This window comes from Martes martes, assembly GCF_963455335.1.
Source record: "Martes martes genome assembly, chromosome: 14".
NCBI classification, from domain to species: Eukaryota; Metazoa; Chordata; class Mammalia; order Carnivora; family Mustelidae; genus Martes; species Martes martes.
In genome coordinates this window covers 29,919,971-29,938,515 of record NC_137902.1, presented here as the reverse complement: position 1 = coordinate 29,938,515, position 18,545 = coordinate 29,919,971, and the positions used below count along the sequence as shown (strand labels likewise).

The following is an 18,545-nucleotide window of genomic DNA, read 5'->3' as shown; positions in this document are numbered from 1 at the left end:
GGAAAGGCACGAGGCGAGTGGACAGGCTCCAAGCGGAGGGGTGGTGCTGGAAGTGGGCACTCCCAAGCAGAGAGCTGGGGGATTACGATCTTGTAAGTCAGGGAGGATGGATTGGCAGACGCTCAGGGATTTGATGCTAGCTGTCAGCACTAGCTGGAGCTTGTAGGACCTTTGATCTATGTGTCTAATCCCCGCTCACCTCTTCTTCTGGAGGGTAGCGCTCGCCTCTGCGCTGCCCTGAGAGAGGCAAAATCAACCCTTTCATTGGCAAGGTGGGGAGGAAGTGGGTGGAGAGAAGTGGTCGAAGGGCAGACTGATTAGCACCCACAAACTTTCATTAAGTGTCCCTTCCACCATTCAGCAAGATTTACTTGGTGACCACGGTGTGTCAAGAATGAACAGTACAGCGCCCCGTCCTTGTAGACCTAGATTATTCTAGCGACGTAGAAGCCTGATCGAGATGTGCATGGAAGGGCAGTGTGAATGCAGATGAGGAAGTGTGAATCTCTGCCAGGCGGCCCAGGGGGAGGCAGGAAAGAGTCCATAGAGCTGAGTGCTGAATGATAAATAGAATTTCTGCAGAAGGAGAAAAGGGAGAAGGCACTTTCTAGCAGAGAGAATGGCAGGTGCAAAGGCCCTGAGGCAGATGAGGGATGAGCACAAAAGGAGGAAGGGGAGCAGAGCTGGGAGCCTGAAGTACTATTTTGTGTGGATTTTAGTCCCCTTACTTAGCTATTTGTTTATTCTTCTGGTTTCCCCTCTAGAACATCCGTGCCTGTGTGTGTATGTGTGGCAGGTAGGGTACGATGGTACAAACTTCCTAGGATCAGCATCCCCAGCTCTGAGTACCACCTGGCACTTAGCAGGTGCTCCATAAATGGTTATTGGATTGAATTTAGGGATTGAGGTGAATGTGGGGAGGGAAACTGGAAAGAGGTGGCTTGGAGGGGAAATTAATGCTGAAGACTCAAGCAGGACTCAGAGGAACACGGGCCAAATCTAGTTGCTAGAAAATGGATAATGGTCAGGAGTTCCAGGCTCCCTCACTCCCCAGCAGCACACATCCCCTGTGGCCGGAGCCTTGGGGGATACAGAATGGAAGGTGACAAACAATGTTTCCCTGCACATGCTTCCTGGTCCCAGTCTCCCTGAGGCCAGCGTCCGAGGGTCTGGGGCAGTGAGGGACCCAGGGCGGGGGCTACACTCACCGGCACTGGCAGCAGCATCCACGAAGGTGCCATCACCCTGGTTGTGGAAGAGGAAGTTGGGCCCATTCTCATTGTCACAGAAGATGTCTGAGGCACTGCTGCTGAGGATAGGACCCACGCTGACACCGCGGCCCCCTAGGAGAGGACAGCAACCCACCGTGAGTGGCAGAAGCAGAGCCTCAGGCCTGCGAGGAGGACGGGTGAGCCTCGGAGGCCTTTGAGGAGCCGCTGTGGCGAGGTCTCTGAAGAGCTTTGGGGACAGGGGGATGCTTCTCTGAGCCCAGATCTGGGCTCGCAGTCCTGTCAACGTGTGTAGAGGATGACGCAAGGAAGGATGAGGCAAGGGAGGGGTAAGATGGAGTCCCTTTGTGCCCAAGTCATGACCCCATGACCTACGGAAGACAGAGGCCATCCTACAGCTCCCTCCCTTCCCTTTGGAAGCTGACTCACAACGATCCCCCAGCCCAGATCTACCCACCACATTCTGGTCAAGTCACAGATTTTCCTGACAACCCCCACCCCCACCTCGAGTCATCTGTATGCCAGTCAAGACACCAGGTGTGCTCCTGGCCCAAGAACACAGGGGACTAGGTTCCGGCTAAGGATGCAGGATACTTTCTTGACTTTGCTTGGTATAGTAAGCAACTGGGAACAACCTATAAGTCCATCAACAATGATGGGCTGAATGGACTGGGCTGCATGCATAGGATGGACCATTCTGCAGCTGCTGAAAAGGCTGTACAGATCCATATGTGTTGACTTGGAGGAGGGCCCATGACATACTGTTAAGTGAAAAAGCAATTCACCAAGTAATGGTATTGTGTCATCTTAGTTTTATTAAAAAAAAAAAAAAAGGAAAACACATGATATTTCTGGATGTGTTCGTGCAAGCTTGTCCTTGAGTTTGGGGAAAGTGGGAAAGGCCACGCCCTGCGTTGTTAACCTCAGGCTGCCAGATGGGGTGGGATTCAGGGAGGGAAGGAGAGACAGGAGTTCGCCTTTTTTGGGAATGTCTTTGTGTTGTTTGGCTTGTTGCAACAAAATCGCTTCTGCAGTTGGAAAGGGAAAAATCCAATAATTGCATACTTTTTAAAAAAGGAAGAAGTCAAGCCAGCTCTACACTAGGGTTTGATGTCTCCAAGATCAAATTTGAGCTACCTGCGTCAACAAGTCCAATATGAAGACATCTGGGTTTTGAATCAAGCCCCGGGAGCCACAGCCCCGGTCCCTGGGAATACTGGGCAGAAGACAGTCCGACCAGGACAGGACGTGGATTCTAGTCCCAGTATGGTTGTTTATAAGCTGTGTGACCTTGGGCAATTTATGGTATCCTTTGAGCCTCCGTTTCCTCAACTGTAAAATGGGAGTAGCATGACCTGCTTTTTCTATTTTAGGATCTTTACGAGGATCACGTGAGGTGAGACACGTGAAAGGGGTTTGTGAACCCTACCATCCTGTTACTCAGAGTGAGGTCCGTGGGCCCACCACGGGGGTGCAAGCTTGTTAGGCAGAATCCCAGCCCCTCCCCGCCCCCCTGCCAATCAGTACCTCTATTCTAGCAGGACCCCTGGGTGGCTATGTGCCCAGTAAAGTTTGAAACGTGTGGCTCTAATAGGCTGTTCAGTACAATAAGAATAGTTATCAGAAAACTCAGAAGAACTTACTGTTGTCATTTGTTAAATAAGCGGGAGCTCAGGCAGACCTGAGTGATGTTGGGCGCCCCACCTCCCATCCCCACCAACTGCCTGCCTGGCTCTGGCTGGGGAAGAGGTTTCCATAAAGTGTGCTAAAGTGGGATGGAGGTTCTCTTGGTTCCTGGACTCCTCCTGCCTTCTGGGAAAGGTCCCTGGAGGAAATCATGGGGCCTTTCTCACCTGTGCAATGCAGCCTGCCCACCAGGTCGGGAGTTAGGGGCCAGGAGGAGGGGATGGGTCCAACGGCAATGCCACTCCCCTTGCTCTTACGGCTGAGCTCCAGAGGAACACAGGTAATCTAATTAGCTCTCCAGGAGAGCCCAAGCCTCCTGAAAATGGAGTCACTCAATCCACAGTAATCCTGGGGAGCATCACCTAAGACGGGGTGTGCGGTTTTCATTAGGAGAGCCACAGTATGGGGCGCGGAGGCTTCCGGATCCCTTTCCCAAGGCTAGCAGGGAGGGCTGCTGGCTGTAACCTGGGCCCCACGTAGGCCCATTCAGAGAGGAGCCCTAGAGTGGCTGCTGACAGCTCTTCCCTGCCCCCATCCTGCCAGATTCCAACCCAGGGACGGGCTTCGCGCTTCGGTGAGGAACCCCGGGCCTTGCCTGGGCCCCCGGAAATTCCAGGTGGGGCTGTGGGACTTGCCACCATGCAACTCCATCCTTCCTCCCCACTCTGGTGTCCTCCAATTTCCTCTCTGCTTCTGGCTCTCAAGCTGTGACACATTCTCTTCATTTTCTACAAAGCAGGTTATTTCCCTCTTGGACAAATTTCTAAATCTTTCTAATTAACTAATTGGGTTGGGTTGAAGCCTTGTACCATTTGTAACCTGTAATTATTAGAAAATTGCCATGGTAACCACACTACTAATTAGTGACAATTTATTGCCATGGCAACCGGACCATAACAGAGACGTTACCCACGACTCCCTCTTGGCAAGTTCGCCGCCCAGTTGGGGAGCAGGTGATCGACAGTCAGGGAGCCAGCCCCTTGGGCAGCGGCTCCAGCAGCCTCAGGATGGAGAGCCCAGTTTGGGGCCGAGGCAGGGGCTGCCGGGTGTCTGTGCCCCTCGCTGCGCTGCGAAGGTGCGTTCCCAGGTGGAGCATGTAAATCTTCTCCAAACCAGTAACACCCATCCACCCTGCAGGGACCATGACAGACGTTCCCGATTCCGTCTCTTCTCCCTGACGTTCTCCCCTCCCCCAACTCTCTCCCTCCCAAGGTTGAGCCCACATCTTCCGGGGTCACCCAAGGGGCAGTGAGGAACAACTTGATTTTTGCCTCGGAGGATGATGTCCCAGTAGGGAGTGAGATTCTACTTTACATCAATTCCTTCTTTTGTATCTGCGGTGGCTCATGCTCTTGGGGACAAGCAGCTCCCCAGCTAGGGCTGGAGGGGCAGCCCTGGTGATGGGAAAGAAGACCGGATCAGAAAGTGCACATGTGACCCAGGGCACATCAGCAGACCTTTCTGGGCCTCTGTTTTCTCAGTGCTAATGGGAGGCTGATCGTAACAACAGCTTCTTCTCATAAACTGTCATAAATATTAAGTGAGCTGGTTTTCGGAAGGTACTTTGGAAAATGTCAGGTGCCACATAGTCATTAGCTGGGACGGTTTCCCACCTGCTAGGTGAATAAAACCCCCTTATCTCCCCAGCACTTGTAGGCTTCTAAGGCTCCTTTTCCTGCTATTGGGTGCAAACGCAGCCCCCTGCCCAGCCCCGCCTGGAGGCTTCTCACTCTGCCCCTGAAGCTGGGTGGGAGAGATGGAGCGACTGGGGAAAAAGCCTTCCCCTGCCACATCCTGACAGCCCGTCTGATTATCTGCCCAGTGGTCCTGAGTCCCACGGGGCAACCTCATTTACCTTCAAAAACCCCCGAACCCTTGCCCTCTGGTGATGTGGACCCAAGTCCAGTTTAGGTACAGGTGATCCATTTCTCAGATGGCATCTAGGTGGCCCTGGGGTGCTCGGCTGCCAAGTTGGATTGCATCTGAGAGCCGGAGGGGGTAGGGGCAACGATGGGAAAGTGAGGCTGTGTCGAATAAGGGGGGTGGCGTGCTGCTGGGGGCCGGAGGATGCAGGCATAAGGAGGCAGGAGTATTTGTCATGCTAAGGAAGAGCCTCTAGGTCCTTGCTTGGCCTCCGCACCTGCTCTGGCTAAAGGAACTTGAGCTGTGTGCCCTCCAGGCCCTGGGCTCCCTCCCCATGAACTGGGGAAGGGACTGAGAGCTCCAAGTTTCCTTCCCACTCCTTCAGTGAATTCTCCAGGCTGAAACTTGGGACCAGGGTGGCTGGGAGTAGATACCAGGCCCATCTGGAGCCCACGCCAGTGGAGGGAGGCTTAGTAAGGCTCGTTGGCCCAAGAATCTGGATTAATCTACTGAGACCTCAACAGAAATACAATTCTTGTGGATGCCAAGGCCTGCAGACTGCCATGAGCATCCAAGAAACTGTAGAAGAGTAGCAAAGATGCTGGAAAACACAGAGGTGGAGGAATGGGCAGTGTGTGTGCGTGTATGTGCTCGTGTGCGTGGGTGTGTGGGAGAAGGGGTAGTGAGGGTCAGGGCAGGATGGTAACAGGGTCTTTAATGCTAAATTCCCCCAAACATTCAAACGTAGAATAATACTGTGTCGGTGCTGGTGCTGCCACCCACGACCCCCTGCGAGCCGCCCCAGGACCTGGTAGGGTTCCGAGTACATGGGGTGGAGGGTATTAGACGTGGACATTCCACTCCTTCAATCCTGGCAGCCCCTCCCTGTAGGACGCCGCCGGGGCAGTGGACAGGAGAATGGGCAGAGGTCTGAAGAAGCCCAGCTCATCTGGGCACCTGTTCTCCAGTCCCCTGTCCTAGGCACCATCCTTGTCTCATCCCACTGCACCAGGAAACCAAGGCTCAAGGAGGTGCGAGGACAGCCAACAGGCTGCTGATCGCAGACCAAACGCACATCTGAGTGACCCCAGAGCCTGGGCTGGCCCCAGAGGGCGCTCCCAAACCTTTACACTCAAGCTTCCTCCTGGCAGAAGAGGGAGCTGGACTCCTGGTAAGGCCCAGAGTGACCAGCCGCAGGCCTGACTGTTCTTTAAAATCTCTTATTTTAGCAGAAGAAACAGTGCACCATGATTGCATTCCTATTATGAGTATTTGTGTTTGTTTTGAAAGAAAAGTGATGTCCCTTCTTGTCAATCATCTAATGCACGGATACCACAATGTCCTGGGGCACTGGGTCCCCCTGGCAGGCCTGGGGCTGCACTCCCCGAGGGTCCCAGGCCCATTGAGGAGCCTGTCCCTCCAGTTCTGCCGGTCACATCCGCTGGGCTCCTGCTGCAAGGCAGTGCCTGCCTGCCAGTCTGGGAGGCTCCGTGGCCCCCTCTGTTGCCCGTGGTCAGCTCTCTGGAGTGCGCTGACAGGGAGCCGCCAGAGGCCTCAGCTGGTCTTTAGGCATCTCCTTCTCCTCCAGTAATGACTTCCTATAAATCAGATCTGCCCTCCCCTTTGTTCTACGCTGCTCCCAGCCAACAGCAAAAATCCCCACCCCATATCCTAAAGCCACCTTCATTTTCTTTCCAAATTTCTTATAAGGATTCCTTAATTGCCGCCTTGCAGCCCAGACAGATGCTCCCTCAAGAGGTGAGGCCGAAATGCAGAGCTCCTGGGGAAGGGGTGGAGGCCGGGGTGCTGGGGAGGCAGGGTGAAGAGGGAGACCAATGGATTCCAGTGGAGGAGCATGAAGAACCCCGTGACTGTACCCAGGGCTGGAAGGTGGGCAGGGGACCCCACGGAAACCACCTCCAGGGAAGGGGTGGGCGGGCTTGCTCTGGGCTGCCCCTTGTGCCTGCCATGACGCTCTCTGCATCCAGCACCAGGAAGTGCCCAGCAGACAGCCCTGGCGTCTGTCCCCCTGGGCACCTCGGATGAGGAGGGTGTTGCTGTCTGCTGCGCTCCGAAGGTCCCGCCCCTGAGCCAGGCCTGTGCCAGGCCTGTCCTATGCCTCCTTTCATTCTCATGCCCCCACTGCAGGTGAGAAAGCTGAGGCCCACGAGGTTAATAAATGGCCAGTCGCTGCCTGGACAGGATGGGCGGCTGAGGCAGGACCTGTGGCACCAGATTCTGGTGCTACCTGTGCCACCAGACCGTGGCACCAGATCCTGTCCTCTCAGCAGCTCTGTGAGACAGTAGTTCAGACAGTGAGTTCAAGGTGCTCAAAGGGGCTGGGGGAGGTGCCCAAGGTCACTCAGGGCTGCAGAGGCCAGTGCAGTCCTGGTCCTTACCTTCCCTATTCTTGGGTTCCATGCCGGGCCCTCTGCCACACGGACAACTAATTCTCAGGATTCCTTGCACCCTTCAGGCTCTGAGGGGCCGCAGGCATCTGGGAAAGTCGGGGCTTGGGATTCTCCTTGAACCAGGAACCATGGGGGAGTGGGCTTTCCTCCACTCAAGTCAGCACCAGCTCAACTCAGCACCCTCGGTCCGCCAGTGGCCCTCCTGTCCCCTGAGAGTGGGCACGCTGGCCACTAGATGGCACTGTGACCTAGCAGAGCAGCCGCTGTCGGCCAACTCACTCAAGTCTGGAGAGATGGCCTCCCTTCCCCCACGGGGAGAGCAGACAGCGCAGGGCAGGCAGCGCCACTGGCCAGCCTGCCCACCACTTGCCCGGGCCTCCCTCTACTGCCAGGCGCAGCCTAGGCCAAGCAGTTGCTCGAGCCACAAAAACTGGGGGGTCAAAATCATACCCTTGAGTGCCAATCCCTGGGGCTGCCTCCGGGTGTGTGCAAGGCCTTCCTCCGTCACCAGCCCCTCCTGTATTGTGGGCTGGAGCTGGGAGGCTCCAGCTGGAGGTCACCAGAAAGGTCAGTGGATTATGGCTGGTTAAGCTTTGGGGGTTGGGGCTCGGGACGATAGTTTCTCTAAAAACCCTCTGTGTGACCTTGGGCAAGTCCCTTCTCCTCTCTGGACCTCGGTTTGCTCTTTTGTAAAACAAGAGGCTCTCTGAGGTCTGTCCAGCAGCTGGGTGTTGTGTGGCTGGGCTCTGGGGACCTGTGGCTCCCGGACTGCACATCTGGCTATGGCTGGCTTCCTCCAGGGCCTGCTTGTCACTGCCTGTGTCCCTCCCCTTCTCCAGGCCTCAGGGCCCGCGCCTGGAGCTGAGCACTGGCCGTGTGCCAGAGACTCAGCAATCAGGCCAGGCTCCAGTGGCGGCCCTTACATTTGGGGTCCGTCCCTGGGGCTCAAGGGGGTGCTTTGGGCTAATTTTCCAGCCAGATGTCCATGTGTCATTAATGAAGTGACAACGGGGTCTGCGGGGTAGAGTTGAGGGGTTTGGCGGGCAAGGAAAGGGTGGGCTGGGGAAGGCGGGCAGACACAATAGTAACTTGGTGGGCCAAATAGGTTCTTCTCAGCCAAATGGCTTTTGGAAGTCTGCAGAGCCGCTCTAACGTGTCCTCTGGGCACGCCAGCTGCCCCCGCCTGCCTGTGTGTTCCACAGAAACTGCTGTCCCTTCCTTGAGCTGCCCGGTCCTTTCAGCACAGCCTGGCTCAGTTGGCCACTGCTCCCATCCCCATCCGTCCTCCTCAGCTGTCTCCTCGTGGTCGCCTCCTGCCCCCTCCTCGGTTCCTGCCAGCCCCTCCGCCAATCCAGCCAGCATGAACAATGCCCCCTTCATGCTCCATCCCAGCCGCAACCTCCTGAATTCTTTTATTCCATGTAGAAGCCTCTCTCCCAGACCTCGCCTCCCTCCAGCTCATCATTTTCAAGTGCTTCATCCCCCCAGCCCACTCTCCTTCTCCTGCAGACCAAGGCACTTAATTGCCAAGCCAGCCCAATGCACAGAACTGGGAACTATTCAGAAAAATTGACGGTACAAATCTAGGCTGAAGCTCCTGCATGTTTATTCCTTTTCCCAGGAAAGCATGGTTTATTACTGACACTCAGCCAGGAAGGCTGCACGTTCACGTGTGGAGCTCGCGCGCGCTGGCATGGGGCTGGAGCTGTGCAAACTATTTTACTGTCTAGCCGTTTGTTCCCACAAACTTCGTCAGACAGGTCAACATCAATCTCCCCGTCTCAGTGAGGTGGAAAGTTGGCTAGAGAAAGGCATCATAAACTCAGGAGAGGCTGTGACAACCCTTTCTAGGTAGGGCTTTGAGAGTTGGCTACCCACCCAGGTGTATGGAGGCAGGGGGATGGCCCAAATGACCCCCCCACCCCCCACCAACCAAGCATCCTTCTGGGCCCAGGATTTGGATTGGGGTGGGCTGGCCCTTTGGAAGTCTGTAGGGCAAGCTGGGACGGAGAGATCAGGAAGGTCAACCAGCAAGGGGATCTCTACATCCAAATGACAGGACCAGGACAAGGGAAGCCGAAGTTCACGTGAGACGTGGCTGTGCACAGCTCTGGCTTCCTGGTTTCTGGCACCCGGAGCAGGAACCGGATTGCTCTGCAATCAGCAGTCTATTGGCAGTTTATCAGAGTTTAGTCAGCAGCCGTGCTCGAATTAGAAAAACAGCCTTCCCTAGAAAGATCTCCCTGTCAGAGACTCTGACAATAGGTCCCCCATCCAGAGAGGTGTGTGTATGTGGGGAGGGGGGCATGGCTTCAAGAAAAGGGGCCGGAGAGGTTTTGGAACAAGAACACAATTCTTTGAGCTCAGTTATCCGAGACAGGACCCAGCTGAAGCTTAGGGATTTAGCACTCAATTCCTGGCTGCTTATGTATAAGTAAATAATTTCATCTGCTGTTTGGCAATAAAGAATGCTTTAAACCTCGGCCTTTGTGATTTGTCAGTTTTCTCCTCCAGAACGTGTTCGCCCATCATTTGGGTTACAGCAGGGGATGGGGCAAGAGGTTCCAGGGAGAGGATGTTACAATGTTCTCATCCTATGTCTCACGGCCCCCACGGGGTCCCCTAAAGCCCAAGCCTGCCAGACAGCTCACCAACACTTGGAGAGGCAGTGTTGGAGGAGTCGCCTGTTGGGGGTGGGTTGGGAAAAAAGCCTTCATCCACCCCTCCCAGGGACACAAACCCCTCTTCTCCCATGGTCGCTGATGAACTAGACTCAGCCTTGCTGGGCCCAGCCCCCAGCCCCAGGCCTCCCGCCTTTCCAACTCACGGTACCCTGGCCCGCCACCCCGTCACCCGGCGTCACTCTGCCTACCTGTGTATTTGCTGACCCCGGCCTCAGCAGCCACATCTCTGAGCGCCAGAATGCCCTGGGAGAGGTCACTGGCCTCGGGGTCCATTTCAATGAGGGCGTCAGGGCCCACGTTACCGTAGGCATAATTGGCGATGTAGATAGAGTAGCGTCCAGAGCCCTGGGGAAGAAGGGAAGGAGGGTAGGTGAGCAAGCCCATCTGGGCTCGTCGTGGTCTCTTTCCAAGAAAGGGGCTCTCCCCCTCCTCGTGGAGGACCATAGGTCTTTCTTGGCTCAGCTTCCTCTCCCTGGGGTCTGGTGTGATGGGCCTTGTGGGTCATGTGGGGCCCAACTCCAGAATCAATTTTCCCTGAGGCTGCAGACTGCACAACACCCCCCCACCCCGATTCCTACAACAAAGCAGCCCTGCTTCTCCTTCTATCCTGTTCCAGAAGAACACATCCCTCCCTCTCCCCCACAACCACCTTTTTATAGACAATTTTCTAATGTGCCTCTCTCCAGCTGAGCTCTCTCCAGCTGCCAGCCAGGGTAGCTGCTCAATAAATATTTGCTGATTGATTGATCTACCAATTCCCATTATTCTCAGTCTCTCTCTCTCTCCCATTCAAGCTCACTCCAGCCAAGATGACAAGCAAATTCCAGAGTCCTCTCTCTCCCCACCTCCCACCCTGGATTCCCTCATTCTGCTATTTCGATGGCCCAAGAGGCTTGGATATGCACGGGGACCCCCTTCCAGTTCCTCTGTTTGCCCAGAAAGAATAGTGTGTTGCTTCTGCCTTTGTAACACTGTCTCAAACATTTTTTGCCTTTGCATCAAGGAGAAGCCCTGGGCACCAGCTCCTCCTTGCTACCATCCTTGTCTGCTCTGGTCTGAAACCCCACTGACAAACGCTTCTTGTCTGCCTGTTATTAGTACCGAGTCATTTTTTCACTGGATGCTTCCTTTCTCCCCAGAGAGCCACCTGTTTTCTGCATCTGAACAGTTTTCCAGCTTTCCCCTCATCCTTCTCATCATTTCCCTCCAACCCATCAGATAGCAGATATTTCTTGAGCTCCAACTACCTGCAACGCATTCTGCTCTAAATGTCCCCAAGACAACGTCTTCGCTCTCCAGTTGCTTGTCGCCTCATTTAAACACAAGCTAGAAACGCGAAACAACCCGAGAGAAACAGCTGAGTTCCAGGCCACTCTTTTCTCTGCCCTTGGCCTGCGTGGCTGACTTCGATTTCTTCCCCAACTGAGCTTTTGGTAAGCCGAACCCCCATCCCACCTAACCGATCACTGGCTTTATCCCTTCCGTGGGAATGTTTTCTTTGGGGGAGCTGACGAAGAGCTACTTGAGTCTGACTGACGGGTGGCTGAGGCCAACGAAGGGGCTCACGGTCTCCTGATGCGGACACGGCAACCGTAATACAAGAACATATAGGATTCAGAGAACATCTAAGTTAACTATCCCGAAAATAAAATTTTAAAAAATGTGAACTAGACTGGAATTAAAAAAATTTTTTTTAAAAGAGAGAGAGAGAGACTATGTACAGCATTTGCTGGTGTACAGAAGAGGGGCTCCCAGAGGAAGGAGCACTGAACCGGCAGAGTTCAGAAAAGGTTTTCTAAGAGGTGTCTCAGCCAGGTGAAGTGTACAGGAAAGAACCTTCCAGGCAGAGATGATACTCTAGAGAATGATGTATGTAGGGAAACCACAAGTGGTTCTTTCAGTGTTGCCGGAATAGAAAATGCAAGAAAGGGCGTGTCAGGGGCTGGAGCTAGAGAAGGAGGAGGCAAAAATATTCCCTAAAGATGCCGATGCCCCCTCTGCTTTGGTTATCTGAGGCTCCATCCTGCTGCCGGGAGACTGTGCTTTCCCAGCCTTGTCATTCAGCAGCACTGGTGTCATGGGGGAGCAGGATAGAACTTCAGACTCTCCGTGGCCTGTCCCCTCTGCCAGACCCGATGAAGCAGAATCTGCATTTTCACAGACCCCACCCCCCACCCCATGTGATCCCCGCGCAAAACCAAAGTTCGCGATGCAGGGCTTCACGGCACAGCTTGGTGACTAGGAGAGATCTCTGAGAGGCGCCTGCCGGTGGCAGGAGCTCGGTGTATGTGCGTGGAATGATCGGATGAAGACTCAATGAATGGGGCCGAAGGGGAAAGTGTGCCATCCCCGGGCCCACGCCTGACCCTACCAGCTGTTGGCAATCCCCACCACAAATGGGCAATTAAGCCCAAATGAACTGAAAGGCACTTGGCTGGAAATTAGGATGTTTATAAAATTCCATTATACCTAGTTCCTTTCTTCACTGTATGGGGATGATAAAAGTTGACAAACATAGATGCGTTACGATGGCAGGGGACTGCAGAAATTTGCTGTGTGGCCTTGACTACAGTCACTCTGGGACAGAGAGGGGGCTGCACAGATGAGCCCGGGGAGAGGCTCCCCAGGGCATTGGGCTCCCCCTTCAGTCTACATCAGAATCACCGTGGAGCTCTTATTCAACCGTAGATGCTGGGTCTCATCCCCCAAGTTTGTGATTTGGGAGCTCTGGGGTGGGGCCCGAGAGTTTGCATCTTGAACAAGTTCCCAGGTGAAGCCGATGCTGTTGAGTCAGGAACCACACCTGGTGAGCCACGGTCTAGGGATATTAGCCTGGTCCCGGTCCAGGCTCTGCCCCTCCGTGGCTTTGTCCTTGGGCAGTTTCCTCACCCCCTTCGGCTGCGCCTCATGTGTTAAAGGGGAATCATATTCCCCCTGCTTCCTGGCAGGGTTGTTGAGAAGATGAAATGAGACAACACATGTGAAAGGTCTCCAAAAGATAAAAATGCTATATAAACATGAGGCATAATCATTATCGATCGGGGAACGCTTCTTGTAAGAGATCAGCTTTGAGCTGGATCCAGAAAGGTGGGTGAGTGATGAGGCGGCTGCAGATGAAGGGCAGGCGAGGGTGCCAGGTTTGGGGCCTAGAGGGGATGGGGGCGGCTGGGGAGAGGACAGGAAGGGCATGTGATAGGGTTGAGACCTTTACCTGCGGGACGGCTGTCCCACTGCGGCCTGTGCCAGAGTCACCCGCAGGGCTCGCTCAAACCCAGACTTCTGCCCCCCTCCCCCGCCCCGTGGGTTCAGACGCAGTAGGTCTGGAGGAGGGAGTGTGGGTCTGGCCGGAGAATCTGCATTTCCGACAATGCTGATAGTGCTGCTGGTCCGGAGACCACACTGGGAACAGGTCAACTAAAAGGCATCGGTGCTGGGGGTGTGGGTGCTGTGGGGCTGAGGAAGGAGTAGGTGAACACTGTAACAGCGCCTGTGGTTAGAAATTGGTGACTGATACTGGTTCACCCAGGGGCAGGGTAGCTGTGGGACAGAAAGGCGTCTGATTCGTTCTCAATTTCTGGCTTTGCCTGCCATTTAACTATGTGACCAAGGTCAAGTTGCTTAATTGCTAGAAGACTTAGTTTCCAGATCTGTAAAATGGGGATAATGACAGCAGGCACCTCGTAAGCCTATTGTGAAGAATCAGTAAACAACGTGAATAAAGCCCCGAGTGCAGGGCTTGGTGTCTCGCTCATTACGGTTAGCTGTCATTGTTGTTAAGATTGCTTCTGTGTTTCCTACACTGCGCAGCATCCCAGAGTGGCCATTACCTGGCTCTATTTCCACCCTGCCCCCAACCCAGTTCTCAGGACCCAGGGGTTGCCAGGGTGGCAGTGGTGGCTGGACCCAGAAAGGAGCCCCTCTCCTGGTGGCAGACCCTGTAGGGGTTTTTTCTAGTTCCCCGAGTGCCTGTGTGCCAAAGCTTTTTTTTTTTTTTTTTTTTTTTTTGTATTTCACATGGTGCCTTTGTCCTGTGGTTAAATGTGTGGGCATGCAGATGACCTTGTCAGGACAAAGAGTGCATCTCTTTGTGATTAACCTTCAGGCCCTGTCCCCAGCTTGGAGATGATTCTCACCTTGGCCAAGTGTGGGAAGCCTTGGTTCCGCAGGAGCGAGGCAGAAAGCAGGAGGCTGGCAAGAGGCTCCCGGCAGCGGCCAGGCCTGGCACCCTCCAGACCCTTCTCACTCTTTTGGGGCGGCTCACAGAGCCACGGCCTCCTCCTTCCCTCCCACCAGGCAGGAGTCCAGGTGGCAAAGATTCAGGTCAGGGCTAAATGTGGCTTCACAGCCCAGCTTGGCTTCTTTTCCCAGCACCAGCTTGTTAAGAAATAAATATTTATACCTGGCACCTGCCTTCTCCCAAGGCCTGGAGGCCCCTGCTGTGAAGATTCACGCTGAATCCCCAATCCCCTCGGTGCCATCTCCATCCTGAAACGAGCCAGGCCCCTTGCCCCTGCCCCCGGAATGGAAGCTAGGCAGCAGCTGGGCCCCTGATTTACTGATGACTGTCTCTAAAGCCAAGGAGGGGGCAGCAGGGGAGCAGGTGACAGGAGGGATAAATGGCCTCCACGGCAAGCCTCAGGCTCTGGCTGGGGCTGCTGGGATGCAAGCCTGGGCCAGGGCCACCCCTTGGGGCAGGTGGCTGTCTGCTCCTGCCCCTCCCCTTCTGCCTTTCCTCCCTACCTGCTTTGGCTTGGCACCTGCAATGGGGGGAACTAGCAGGCACGAAAGCAGTGACCGAGCTACTGATTAACCAGAGGACTGGGACATTCAGGCCACCCTCCACTCACCCACTCACCCACCTCTTTGTCATTCCTTCATCGTTCCACAAATATTTTCAGCAAGAGCCGTATGGCTCAATGCCTGGCACATAGTAAAGGCTTAATAAATACTGGCTGAATGACTGAATGATCACAAGGTGTAGAGCTAGAAGAGTCTGATTCATGTCCTGGTCACACTGCCAATCTCGTTGGGGTCCTCAGGCCAGTTAGTGCCCAAGCTGGGCCTTAGTGCCCTCCTGTGCCCAATGGACACGGTGAGGACAGCCCCTGACCAGTTTCCTCGCTGGTTGCTGGGAGAGCCTCAAGGGAGAAAGGATGTGAAAGCAGATAGTAACTCACCCTGCAAACCTCGTCAGTATTTAGCACCTGCTACATGCAAGGCACTGTGGGGGGTGCAGCTTTGGGCTCTGCCCTGGACAGCCCTGCTCTGTTGGGCCATGTCTGCCTGTGGGCTCCCTTCCATGTCCCCCGTGGGCTCTCATGTTGCTGTGTGGCCCCCTCTTCTCCCCAGACCCCCATGCACCCCTAAGCTCACCGTCCTGTCCACGCAGGCCACGGAGCGCCCGGCAAAGAGGCTGGCCACACCGCGGGCCACGTTGACCTCGTCACTGAGGATGTCTTCCCAGCGGTTGTTGCGGAACTTGAACAACTTGTCCGTGTACGTGGCCACCCCTGGAGAGAAGAGGAAGGGAGGCTGGTGGATGGTGGCCCAGTGTGCAGGTAGGTTTCGGGACACCTGCCACAGGTGGTTGGGGCCACAGGTAGACAGGTCATCAAGGCAAGGTGAGCGCTCCCCACAGCAGGCGGGTGAGGCTCTCTCTGTCTGGGAGGTGCTGGGGTGTTTTCAGTTGAGAGAAGAGACTGGCTTATGAAAATGGCCAACCCAGGCCTCAGTAGCCACAGATCTACTGTGTGTATGAGATGACCCTCAATAGCGGGGTTCACACCTGGTCCCCTACTCCTGCACCAACCGTACGGGAGATCTGAGCTTGCTGATATTCCAGCACCCAAATCCCACCCAGGATGTCTCTTTCTCCGGGACCTCCTCCTGGATTCTCTGCTGGTTCATAGGACCTCATTTGGGTCTGAGAAGAAACAATGCTGGTTGGTAGCTGGGGCTCTAAGCCCAGATCCAGAAAGGGGCTGGAAGTGGAGCTCTGACGGACTTGTTGCCCACCCCCAGGGGTCAGTGCCCAGGTGGGGTGAAAGGGGTGAGCAGCCCTGGGAGGCCTCGGGGGCAGGGGCCTCCACCCCTTTCAGAGCTGGATGGAGGCCGAGGACCGCCAGCTCAGGGAGTCGCACACATGGCACCGCACAGCATACCACATGTAACTGTGGGAGCTCTGTAGCCTCCCGGAGCTCGTTCATGGCCAAGGTTTATTTTGGGGAAGGGCAAAGAACTTCTGGTGGCCAGAGGCCAGAGGGTCAATCCCTTGTAAGACCACTTAGAGCGCTCCACTCCGCCATGACCCCTAGTTGGTTTCTTGCTCATGTGAGCCCCAGAGCGTTCGTATTTTGGGAGGGGTCATGTTCCACGCTCAAGGGCTGGCATAGGAAACACAGGAGAGACAGCAAAGGGGCAGCTGTAGGAAGCCAGGAACGTGAGCTGGGGGACGAGTGGCCCTGGGGACAGACCCCTGCACTTGACTCTCTGGCTGGCCCAGGGCGGAGGCCGTGGCTTAGGCTGAAGGGAGCTGCATGGCGCAGTGGTTAAGACCTTGGGGTTTAGAGTAAATAGGCCCCCATCCTGGTCTCTGTTCTACCCAGATTCCACTATTCTAGGGGCTAGTTGTTGACTTTGGGCAAGTTGCTTAGCATCTCTGAGCTTCAGTTTTCCCATTTGCAGATGGGACGAGAGTAATAGCTACATCCAGTTTGCTGCAAAGAATACAGGAGTTGATGTACATGGAAGGCGAGCACAGCGCCTCCTCGAGGTGGGGGGTGGTATTTGCCAGAAGTGGTCATTCCCAGGTTACGTAGGGATGGGGCCCTCTCCAAGATCCTTTAGGGACCTCGGCTCCACACTGCCTGGTGAGAGTCTGTGTGCGAAATGAGTGGCTGAGTAGGACTGAGGGAGTGGGACCATGTTAGGAGAGGGCAGTTATGAAGGATCCCTCAGGGAGCTCTGCCCAGGAGAGGACAAAAGGCTGTGCTCTCTCAGTGGCCTCCTGTGGAAACCTCCTAAGACCACAGGGACCAACGGGTTTGCTGTGTGGTCCCTGGGGTCTGGAGGTGGCTTCCGAGATGCTCCCTAGACCCTAGGGAGCTGGCCCTGGAACAGAGCCCTCCTACCCGGCCTGACCCTCCCAGAGGTGCAGAGGCCCGTCCGGGGGAGGGAAGGCCTTTCGTGAGCAGAGCCGGAAGCATATCCGGAAGGCCTGCTGGTATTTGTGCGTGGAGGCTTGGGCTGGGGAGCACAGCTGGGGTTGGCACAGAACTGCTGTGGCTGGCGAGGGAGGCCCACTGGGGCAACCGAGGAACTAACTGGGTCTGGACGGAAGCATAGGTGCCGACTCCCCTTAGCTCGGGGTCTTGCTGGCCCCTTTATCCTCTCCAGCCTCAGTTTCCTCATCTGGGCGTCGGGGTACCAGCTGAGCCTCCTCCTTCAGAGGTGGCTGTGGGAATTACAGGGTAAAATGCACAGCAGCCCCCGGCCCAGGTTGGAGCTGCCCAGGTCGGCCCATGCTACCCCAGTCCGAGGACCGCAGTGCCATCCCTGGGGGCCAGACGTACTTAGAAATTTAGATTTTGTTCTTTCACATTTTAGAAAGGTAACACAGTGCACACACCGTTTATTACATAACACCCCCGGGAGGGATGGGGCAGCACCTTGTAATTAAACACATTAATATTTCTGCAGTAAAATAGATGAATATTCACACTAAGTGGGATAAATAAAGCCTATAAATAGCTCGCGTCAGCTCAGGACAGGTTTTGCCAGCAATTCATTTTCCCACAAACTTAAAAAAAAAAAAAGCACCTGAGGCTTTCAGAGTGTTTTGGATTTGAGGACTGCGGAGAAGAGGCTGTGGGCCTGGACTGCCATGCTCGAGGCTGTTCCCGAGGCAGTGGCAACCTTGTCATCACTTCCTAATGCTTGGGGGACCTCTGACGATGGCCCTTCAGGCTTCAGGGTCTCTAGCCTCTACCAACAGCATGCAACCCTTGCCCTCCTCTGTCAGACCAGGGCCCCTTTAGATGGTCCCTCCAGCTAGGCTAGCCCCCCCCTGCAATACTGGGGTTAACTTCTAGCCCCGCGTGGGCCAGTGTGAGAAAGCAGCTGCCAGCAGCTGGGGCTCTGCGGAGCTCGACACGCACCTCCACGTTCAGCGGGAGTAATTCCTCATGCTGCGGATTTCCTGCCTCAGCGAGACGAGAGGAGCATATGGCCCCAGGGTGCCTCTGTCCTCCTGTTTGCCTCATCACCTCCAACTCCTCCTGCTCCCCCAAGATAAACATTTCCCAGAGTGTGCTTTATGGAACCCTGGTCTCTGTGAGCTGCCTGGAAGATTCTGTGATCATCTGAGTTTGGGAACAACCACAACTTCCATCCTTCTGCTTGGAGAATCTCAATGGACATCAGTCTATTAAAACTTTGACAAGTCCTGCAATAAATTACCTACTGAATCTTATTTAATCCAGCCTGTCCCGAGCACAGCTGGCCACGGAACCCCTTTGTGCAGCTCACCTATTAGCACCCTGCGGAACGAGCCCTGTTCTTAGCCAGCTGCTGTGGTAGGGTGCTGCTGTCGGGCCAGGCCTTGGGCTTTGTGGCCGGAGGGTCAGGGCGTCCTGCATTGTTAGCCTCTTCCCCTGTTCCACCTCCTGGCTTGT

General features: G+C 55.1%; 1 protein-coding gene across 2 annotated transcripts in view; it reads right to left on the bottom strand.

Annotated features, from left to right (window-relative positions):
- CRTAC1 (cartilage acidic protein 1) overlaps positions 1 to 18,545 on the bottom strand; it is a gene marked incomplete at its 5' end in the record, with an annotated part of 131,248 nt that overhangs the window by 37,821 nt on the left and 74,882 nt on the right. For both annotated transcript variants that reach the window (XM_080823129.1, XM_080823128.1), the window contains 3 exons: positions 1,209 to 1,343; positions 10,062 to 10,218; positions 15,247 to 15,383. In XM_080823129.1, coding sequence (XP_080679255.1) covers positions 1,209 to 1,343; positions 10,062 to 10,218; positions 15,247 to 15,383 — 429 coding nt within the window. The remainder of the gene's footprint in view (positions 1 to 1,208; positions 1,344 to 10,061; positions 10,219 to 15,246; positions 15,384 to 18,545) is intronic.